This window comes from Siniperca chuatsi, linkage group LG7 (assembly GCF_020085105.1).
Source record: "Siniperca chuatsi isolate FFG_IHB_CAS linkage group LG7, ASM2008510v1, whole genome shotgun sequence".
In the NCBI taxonomy this organism is placed as follows: domain Eukaryota; kingdom Metazoa; phylum Chordata; class Actinopteri; order Centrarchiformes; family Sinipercidae; genus Siniperca; species Siniperca chuatsi.
The window spans coordinates 19,690,470-19,701,160 of record NC_058048.1 but is presented as its reverse complement, the minus strand read 5'-3'; the positions used below and the strand labels follow the sequence as shown (position 1 = coordinate 19,701,160).

Sequence of the window (10,691 nt, the reverse complement as noted above, 5' to 3'; positions counted from 1 at the left end):
TAACATGAATGTCTGAAAAAAAAATCCATGGCAATCCATCTATGGGTTGTGGAGACATTTTACTCAAAACCACAAATGTGAACCTCATGGTGGCGCTACCAGAAAAGTCAGTGGCTCATCGAAGTCATTTGGATTCATCCTCCAGGAACCATGAATATTTGTACCAGGTTTTGTGCCAATCCATCTAGGAGATGTTGAGACATTTCATTGGATAAGTGACAATTTTGACCTGCTGGTGGCACTAGAGGAAAAGTCAGGGGATCACCAAAGTCATCAGGATTCATCCTCTAGAGATCATGAATGCCTGTACAAAATGTAATCTGAATCCATCCAATAGTTGTTGAGATTTTTCACTCTGGACAAAAGTGGTGGACTTACTGACCGACCGACATTGTCATCTATAGATCTGTGCCACTATTGTGACTAAAAATGTCGCACTGTTGTGCATTTCACTCATGTAGAGATGCTTTGGTTCATTGTTTGCAACTGGACGTTTAATGCACTGTTTCCATTTTAAAAAAAGAAGTATTTCTTAGGATTTTGGCTATTGTACTATTGTTATTAGTGTAAGCATTGATAGACTGGAAAGACTTGCTTTTTGACTTGGACTTAATCCAAAAAACTTAAAAACCACCCTGGAAATTATATATTTCTCCACTGTGGCGTAATCATAAAAAGCTGAACTGAGATATATTTTAAAAAGCAGGTAGTGAGAAAGGTATTTATCAAAAGAAACAACTGACATAATCTTTCCCTCCAATGTGGCTGTTAAAACAGTGTTTCATTTTGTGTGTATGTGTGTGTGTGTGTGTGTGTGTGTGTGTATTATGACAGGGCTTTTTTTTTCCTTTCTTTTTTTTACAAATCGACCAACCTGTTTGGAAACGGTTATGTCACACACCCTAGAGGGTTAATATGAGCCCTCATTGTGCAGAGTCATTATCTATCACATAGACACACACATACTCAAAATAACACACAGAAACACACACTCACTCAAATATAAGGATACGTAGTTGGGCAGGAAGAAAACCCATACCTCTGTTCTCAAACATTCCCTTTATAACATACATGGATTCACACACGCAGATGCACAAAAGGTGTCCTCTTACTCTGAAGATGAGGAACACTATATCCTTTTAATTTCAATGGGCCATTTTGCCATCAGGGCTGAGTTATCACTGGAAAGATGCATACTAACAAAAGAACAGTGCCTGCATAAAGAAGCTGGAGAGAAGTGAACAGGCACAAAGAGCAACACCTTTGCATAGAGAAAGTGGGAGAGAGGCTCTGGAGATCATCCAGCCACAAGAGGTTTCAGAGGCAACCTCATTCAATCCCGTACAACAGTATAATGTATAATGCATGGGCCTAAGAGTTGGCAGTTCTCTAAAATTCTTCCCTGTGCAATCAATAGGATAAACTCCCTATATGAGAGCACAACAGCACAAAAACAGCAGTGTTGTTGTTCTCAGATACAGGGGTTTGAATCAACATGAGAAAAATGTTTCATAAAGTGTAAGTTGATTTAATAGAAGTGGACTTGGATTCAAATGCTAGTGACTTCACTCACTACCAAACACCCCCTTTGATTTCATTTATCATAATCTAAGGCCTATATTTGTTTGTTCTTTGTTTTTATACATTTTTTTGTTTTTCAATAGTCACCTCTGTTTGCTGTTGCCGTCGTCTGTTTTTTCCCTCTTGGGTTGAGATGTTTTATGAGTGCCTTGGGGTTTTTTTCATCTCACCCACACACTTTACACTTCTTTTGTTCTCTGTTTTCAGTGTGCTGTGATTTAGACGATGTTTTTGTCACATTTCTCAAAATGTGTTATAACAGCAACAGAGTTTTCTCTGGTATCTGGAAAGCTGTTGACATTATGCCCCGTTATTTCAACTGTTGATGTGTAAAAATATAGAAATTCAAAGTCTTTGCAGTACAGTGTTATAGACAGTAGTATGATGAAACGAATCGTGTGATCAAAGAACAAGACTAAGAGTCTACTGCCACGCTTAGGCAAAATGGTGCTTTGCGCTAAATGCTAACGTCAGCATGCTAACACGCTAACAATGACAATTCTAACATGCTGATGTTTGGCAGTATAATGTTTATCATCATCTTAGTTTAGTGTGTTAGCGTGGTAACATTTGTTAATTAGCATTAAACACAAAGTACAACCAAGGCAGATGGGAATGTGATCTGTGATGAGATATTTGTATATATATATATTTGCAGAATAATTCTGGTCTCAGTAAAATTTGACCTGATGATGGCGCTAGATTAAACGTTAAAGGCTCACCAAAGCTGTTACAAATCATCCTAAAAGGGGACACGAATAAACAAAATTTCATGGCAATACATCCAATAGTTGTCGAAACATTTCACGCAAAACCACAAATGTCAAACTCATGGTGGTGCTAAAGGAAACATCAGGGGTTCACCAAAGTCAGTAGGATTCATCATCTGGGAATCATGAATGTCTGTACAAATTTTATAGCAATCCATCGAATAGTTGAGATATTTCAGTCTGGACCAAAGTGGTGGACCGACATTGCCATCCCTAGAGCCGTGCAGCTAGCGTGACTAAAAACAAAGTTTAACCACTCAAACCTCAGTGATCCCAATACACACTTTAAAAAGAAGCTTCCAAGTCAAATAAACTATTTGTCAACATTGTTTGACAGTATCACACTATATATGTCTATATTCTCTATCTGCTTGTTCCACCACTTTTTTTTATATAACACTTATAGATAAATATTCAAATCCAAGTTTCCATTTTCTAGATGCATTGTTATATTGAGTGGAAAACTGTACATCATTTTATACACATTTCCCTGTATTTGGTGGTATTTGATATTTTTGGCAACCCTGGTAAACCCTAAAGTAAAGGTTTGTGAGTTTGAGCATTCTCTCTTTGCACAACATAGGTTTGTAATGATGAACCTACCAAAGGGTACATGGAGTTGAAGAAGTTAAGCCTTACAATGTAGTGGTATGGGTTCTTTGTGAAAGACATCAGAGTTGGTCCCAAAAGCATCTTTAAGTTTTGTATCACGTGTAAACTGTGTTTTCTAAGATGTTAGGCACATCTGTCTTTGATGTTGTTAGTGTTTGGATTTAACACCTACACATTCTTACTAAGGTCTTGGGACTCTTTCATTGTTCCCCCTTTCACTAATGCAGATTGGCTTTAGTTGTTGTGCATTTTCACATGACAACGGATGTCCTGTCTCTGGACATCCATAAAACTGGATGAAGGGAAGAAACAGAGGAATGGAGGCCTTAATTTAGGCAACAAGTTGGATAAAGAGAGGTTAGTGTCTGAATGGTCTCTGGCAAACTTGGTTGTGGGTTTCTGAGTTGAATACCCCTCTCAGTCTTCCCTCCACTTATTGCTCTGTATTATACTAAGCCTGTCAGCATTTCTGTGTAAAGTGTGTTGTGTCATGGCCTCTTTCTGTTTTTATCTTTCCCGCTTTCTCTCTGTGTTGCTGATTTCTTATTTCAGAGCCCTCAGGGAAATCTGTGCATTCAGGGGCCACAGAGGGACGAATCCTGGGATATAACGTGGGCGTTTGGTAGGAGGGACATGACTGAAGGCCGTAGTCTAGTCACCTTCTGAGACGCAGACCCCCCTCCCTTTAAGAGTGACTCAGCGCAGTAGTGCGGAGGCAGGGGGTCAAAAATCCCCTGCCCTCCGCCTCCACTTAAAACATGTGGGAATGGGAAAACTTTATCCTATATTCAACCTCCAGGTGTCTGTCTGGTTTGTGTGTGTGTATGTATGTGTGTGAGTCTCAGTAACTGAGTCATCAGCAGCTGGATGTTGGTAGACGGGTTATCTTATAGGGGAAAAGGAGGTGGCCCTTGTTCTTGGGGGTTGGTTGGGTGCTTTTAGCAGTCTAGGAAAAGCTGTGAGTATGCCCCCTAATGCTCCACACTCACCTCCCTCTGATGAGAACTTTCCCCATTAAATCTATCTGAGGTTTGAGTGTGTGTACATTAGATTTGTGTGAAATGCAGAGAATAAAACTCTGAGAAAAGAGGCAAGAGAATAAAAAGTGTCTGTTGATAATATTTGTGTATGCACACTGTAAATCTAATTCCATCCTGCGCGGTCAGCTGCATAATATCACAAAGTTTAATGCAACAGAAAAACAGCTCTCCTCCTTGTGAGGAGTAAAACATCCTTCCTTAATTAATAGTTAGTTAATACATAATTTCTTACACAAAGAGTAACATTAGTCAGGTTTGTGTGGAAGGGCAGTATTCCCAAAAGGTAAAACGACAGTGGTTGATATACTGTATATCTATATAAATCTTTCCTAGGAGCATGATGTTCAAATTTGAAAAGAAAGCAACAATGCTGAGTCAAATCACTTAGTTCCATTACCCATCAAACCTGTCTAAATTATAGCAATGTATTATGGCCTAAGATCATCATAAGGGAAACCTTATGGTTATTCACTGTAAAGTCAAAAAGCCCAGCTCAGCATAAACCACCCAACTCATCAGATTTATTAAGAGCACTGAGAGTAATTCCCCTGAGACAGAGAGGGAATTTTACCCCTCTCTCTTCTTTAAGAGCAGGTTTTCTCCTCAAAGGAAGTCAGGATTCTGATTCTACTCCAAGCCAGAAACTACGCAACGCTGGGAGAAAAAGCCACACAAAGGTAATAGACGCACACTTTCTTTCAAACATGTTTGCTAGAAGTGACCACATCCACACACTTGTTCAGTTGAGTTCTGAGGAAAAGCACAAAGTTTATACCACGCAGTGTTTTAAATGAAGTCTGTCCCGTGACCTGTGTCACGTCATCCCTTCCTGCTTCCATTTGCCATGTCCCTCTCAACCACGTTGTCCAGTGACGCAAAAAAAGGGGAGAAAATGCTTGAAACTTTACAAAGACGCCCACACAAACGAACTAAAACATAAATATAGTTGCCCCATACTCTCAACACACACACACAATCCTGTACACTTAAAGACCTCTGAGCCGGCAGAGCGATAAGATTAGAGGAAGTACGTGGGTGTGAAATAGCTGTGGTGTGGGACTTTCTGGATTCACACAATCTACACTGACTGCAGGCCCTGCTTTTTATTAGAGTTCAAGCTGATGGGAATTCACAGGCGCTGATGACACCCACACATGTATCTTGAAATTCTGGGCTAAGAACTGCACAGATACAGTATTACACACACACACACACACACACACACACACACACACACACACACACACACACACACACACACATTAAACAAGCCAAAACTTGTGCATTCATCCTCCATAGTCAAATTCAGATTCAGCCTTAACTATTCTTACACATGCTTACACAGCAAGAGATTCTTTATATAATGTATGTGTGGACACTAAACGGTGCTGTGATATTATACGCTTGATCACAATCACGTCATGTAAAAGTCAGATTGTTTCCTTAAATACAGTAAGTAAAGAAGCTACAGAGGGTGAAGTTGGTCTCAGGGCAGTAACCCTAAGGTTGTGACTTCTGCTCTGGAGCAAACAAAGCGAAACCCAGAACCATCAGTGGGTCCATTAACAAAGCCCGAGGCCTGACAAGGCTTTCTTTGTTTCATAATTAATACAAACGTGATAACCGTGACACTGACAGTTGGGCAGTCCGTACATCAACGTCTCTCAAACATGAAAATGAACGCTGCCATTCATCATTACGCAGGGCTAATGGACCCCATAAGGCTGAATTATTAACCACAACAAAAGAGACCTTTGTGCCAGATTAATGGAAGTATACAGCATAGCACATTTATCACAGTGACATAGTATAGTCAGTGTGTTTTCACTTTAATTGTTAGCCATACAGGAGGCTGCAGTTCAAATTATTGTGTCAGTTAATGCAACAGGAGCAAAGTTGCCTTTGTGTTGCTAGTGTTAACAGATTTGTTGTGTATATACTTCTCACCATTTCATCTCAATTGATCTTTTCACATTCTACATCTATCTACCAGTATCTCAGTTTCTGCCTCTGTGTGCGTCACTCACGAGTCTCATGACATCTGTTAGAGCACAGAAACTCTGCTTTCTGTAAATATACTATGCATAATGAGAAAAAAAACCAAACACTTGTCCTTTTCGGTTTCCTGTGGCATGTAGTTGGTCTCCAACTAGTTTGATGTGTTTGCTGAAAGCTGCTCCTAGATGGACGGGCAACAAGATAGAGAGGGGAAAGAGATAAAAAAGAGAATTTATTCAATCAATCTTACACAAGAACAGCACTTTGTGGTGGATTTCAGGGAAAGAGGGAAAAAGAGACAGGATGTGGTGGGTTAGAAACAGACTTGAGCAGGAGAAATAGTCAGAGAAAGAAGACACACAAGAGAGGAAAAGGAAGGGATTATAATTTTATATATTATCATCGAACCCTTGAGATCAGTGAAAAACAAAAACTTTAAAAATGGAAAATATTACTTAACAATATGTACTTTCATTTATACTTTCAATTTTCTTCAGGGTGAATAAAGTTCTTTATTATCTTATTTCTTATCTTGCTTACATGAGTTTGATTTGGGTGTGATTAAAATGTCCCTCTATACTGTGGAGATAGCAGCATTTTTCTACTTTCCAGAGAGTGAAAGGCTGTGATCAAAAATAGCAGTTGTTCCCTGTACATGTCAATAAGAGCCTACTGGGTAGCAGAATAGCAGAAGTGCTGGGAAAGCCATTGAAACAAAGGAACTGAAAAGGGTTTCTCTCAGAGGCACTGTCCACAGGCTATTGATTGTGTATTTGTTTATTTGGTTAGAAGGGAGGCCAGCGATCATGTTTCCCTAATCGAGGCAGATTACAGAAAGAAATACGATGCATAAATTAGGTTGCATGATGTTACCCTTCTACTGAATTTCACGTCATAATGCTCCAGTAATTAGATTTGGTGTATTGTGCATTAGGCCTTGTTTAGGAAAGAAAGGAATACAGACTGGCTATTAGTGACAAAGAGTAACATGAAGACAGGAGGGGGTGAAATGTTCCTGTAATTTAAAAAGGATTCGCTACATGATTTACACCATGAAAACTTGACAAAAGACTGTCTCATCACTAAGATCCCCTTTATTTAAATTATAGTAACAGGCTATCATCTTTGTTGTTCTGTCTTGATATCATAAATCCTATTCTCTGACGAAAAGAGGCAATAATCCTTTCAAATTCAATAAGGGCATAAGGCTTTGAAAGTGACCTTGGTCACTCTATACAGCCACTGTAGAAAATTATTCATACAGTCACTGTTTCATTGCAATTCAACTAAGTATGCAGGCTGGTTTAATTAATCAGTTAATATTCAGTACTTGTAGAGCAGCTTACTGAGCCGTCTGTCATTCTTGGATGTTATCCAAAGGGAAATCTTTACTGTATATTAACACGTTGGGTGAGGAGACTGTCGTTTAAACTGGAGATTTAGTTTTATGGTTATGTTCTTCAATGCTGCAGACACATTGTCCTCTAGGGTGATGCTGGACTAATGTGAATTCAGACACTCTTCTAATGGGGGGCCATTACAGCCCACACTGCAAGAACTATTCATTTTTTATGAGAGGGGTAGATCTGTTGGCGCCTTATATCAGGGGCATTCACCCTTACTAGTTGCATCTGGCCATGCAGGATTCAATAAGGGTATGGTTCAGCCTTTTGGGGTGATGGATCATGCAGTGGGGTCTGGGGACTAGCAGGGATCCCCAGTGGCCCCCAGTGGTGGATTGATTGGATTTACTCAAGTACAAATTTGAGGTACTTGTACTTTACTTACAAGTAAATATCGGACTTTTTACTCCACTACATTTATTTGACAGCTTTAGTTATTAGTTAGGCAACTTTACAGGTTGAGATTTTACATACAAAACATATGATGAAAAATATGAGGCACTGTTGGTAGTTCATAGTTAGCTCCACGTCAACAAACTACAACAGTAAAATGCTATTTACACGTTAATGGATCAATAATTCTAATCTAATAATATAGCCTACATTTTTTAACACTCACAGGGACTATTTTCCTGCACTAGGAGAACTTTTGATACTATAAGTGCATTTTGCTAATAATACTTACATACTTTTACTTAAGTGACATTTTCAATGCATGACATTTACTTGGATTTAAGTATTTCTGTATTGCAGTATTGCTGCTTTTGCTTATGTAGAGGATCTCAATACTTCCTCCCCCACTGCAGAATGAGGACTAGTTTAGTTTCGCAGGCTATCCAAGCACAGTATGAGGATTTCTCACTCTCCCATCTGTGGTGGTCACCCCTCCTACATGTACAGGATTCCCTACTGAATCTTAACATAAATCATGGGTCTCTGCAGCAAACATTGCACTTATCTGAGAGGGGGTTGTTGATGAAATAGTTTGGGTCACAAGTCTCTTGGGCAGGACAGTTGTGTCTGTGTGTTGCACTGGTATAAGGACATGCTAGGGAACTGATAAAATGTCTTCACGTAATAATGATGTAAGATTATTCATGATTCTCATCACTGCTCCCTCCAGATTTCTCCACTCCTATCTCCCATACTACAGCAGACAGGTCGTTCTCGGCGGGGGGGCACCTGCTGTCCCGCTCCGCGCTGTAGTGGCTGTGAGAGCGGATGAGAGCACATGATTAGAGCACAGCTGGGAAGAAAGGCAGACCTGTAACACCTGAAGGGACTTTAACATTACAACATCGCACGCACGGGAGACGCAACACGCGCATTGCTTTCCATCCCGGGAGATCCAGAAATTATGCCCCGTCTGCCGGGCGGCGGCAGTACAACGTGCGGGACAACTGGCACCTTTTTGTCGGCATGTCTGGTCTCTACTTGTCAAGCCCTCCGGAGCTGCGGGGAGGTCCAGTGCGGCGATGGTCAGCAGTGCTGTCCGCCCATCGTCACCGGGAACGGCAGTGCCAGCTCCACGGTGCGCTGCTGCAAGCTCCCCATCCACATATTCTTCGACAACGTAGGCTGGTTTACGCGGAAGCTGTCGGGCATCCTGATCCTGTTACTGCTCTTTGCCATGGGCTACTTCATACAGCGGATCATTTGCCCGCGGCCCCGCAGGCATCCGCACAATGACCGCAGCGAGGAGCCCTCCCTCTTTCACGGGCACGCATCGGCGTCCCAGGACTCTCTGCTGGACCGATACCCCGAGTACAGCCTTGGGGACTTCGCCTCTCCAAACCTGCCAGCCTACGACGAGGTCAAATATTTGCCCACGTATGAGGAAAGCATGCAGGAGATGCACAGAGACCGGTCCGATGATAACTTGCTATCGGAAAACGAGAGGGGCGGTCAGGGCAGGGTGAGAGCGGCGGGACCGAGAGCTGGAGACCAGAGACGGGATGTCCTGGAGGTGTCAGGACCGCAACACAGCCCAAGGACATCTCGGAACTCTGTCTGACGGAGAACAGAGATTGGGCAACGCTCAAGAGACAAAAAAGTATTCTTATTTTAATATAATCAGGGTACTTATCTTGCAGAGATTAAACTCAAGTGCAGTTATAATCATGAACGTTAAGAATAAAGGTGGAGGCTGAGAAAATGTACGTGTTTTGTAAGATTACTCGCCTTTTGTATGCAAATGACCGCTTGGGTTAAGTAAAGGAGATTATAAAGTAGCCTAAGCGAAGGCGGCTGAAATGGACGCTCTTTGTGATGGGGACAGCTAATTTGGCTCCGGTACAATCGCATTAAGTTTTACTTCAGCGCCTCAATTTTAAGTGGCACCGTGAAACTGTTTTTTTTTTCTATCAAATTCTCGTCCTTAGTCTCAATGCTAAATATTCTGCTGGACCTGAAAGACCTCCCTTTCTTTTATTTATTCTTTATTGAATTTGCATACAAAAGGTGGAATATTTAGATTTTTTCTCAGTAACCTGAAAGGGGAGTGTAGGGAGGAATATCAATTTTAAAACTTTCTGAGGCACACATTTTTATCAGCCAGCTTTAGAGCCAGTTAATGTATAACTTATCAGCATGAAAGCAATATTCTCTCAAACTGACTCAAACACATGCACATATACAAGCATCACTGGGGGCTGACAGATGAGCATTTTATCAGTGACCTGAGCCATGTCTGATATGCCTACTGCAAATAGCTGAAGCCACAGCAGAGAAGTGCAGTTTTTAAAAATGCTCTAATCCTGGGAACCTTGCTGCCGGAGGATACGTGTATCAGCGTCTCCCAGGTTTTGAATTCAGGAAAAACAATGGCAGAGATTACAGCTGGCATACTGATAGGGTGTAAGATGCCAAGAAACAAAGTTGTATTTTGATGATAAGATGTCAGACAAGACCACAACTGCTGCCCCAAGCAGAACTAACACTGTACAGCTCAGACCAAGCAAAGGAAAAGACAAAGGGACATCTAACAGGAAACAAGGGTGAGGCAGAGACAGGAGGCAGTCATTTCTTTGTTCTGGCAGAGTAGTCTGAAGATGCAGACTGATGATACCTTCAGAGCTACTTCTAAGTGTGTAACTGTCCCCTGCTAATTTGTATTTCTGACTAATATGAGACAAAAATTGTCTCTTTTTTTGCTGCTACAAACTGAAAAACAAGCTGACACTACACTCACCTCATTACATCAGGCTTAATGGACTGTTTACCTGGATTAAAGCTATAGGTGTATTTGCCATGAACTGCCCATTAAAATGTCTCATTATGTTATAGCA

The 10,691-nt window shown here is 41.1% G+C and overlaps 1 protein-coding gene across 1 annotated transcript; it reads left to right on the top strand.

The window, feature by feature from the left end:
* Positions 1-7,857: 7,857 nt before the first annotated feature.
* On the top strand, positions 7,858-10,691 carry LOC122878741 (uncharacterized membrane protein C3orf80 homolog). The gene has a single exon (XM_044201996.1). The coding sequence runs from the start codon at positions 8,762-8,764 to the stop codon at positions 9,416-9,418; it is 657 nt and encodes a 218-aa protein (XP_044057931.1). The 5' UTR covers positions 7,858-8,761; the 3' UTR covers positions 9,419-10,691.

What these genes read in the sequence shown, in the direction of transcription:
- LOC122878741 (XM_044201996.1), top strand. Translation starts at nt 8,762, where the DNA reads ATGCCCCGTCTGCCGGGCGGCGGCAGTACAACGTGCGGGACAACTGGC.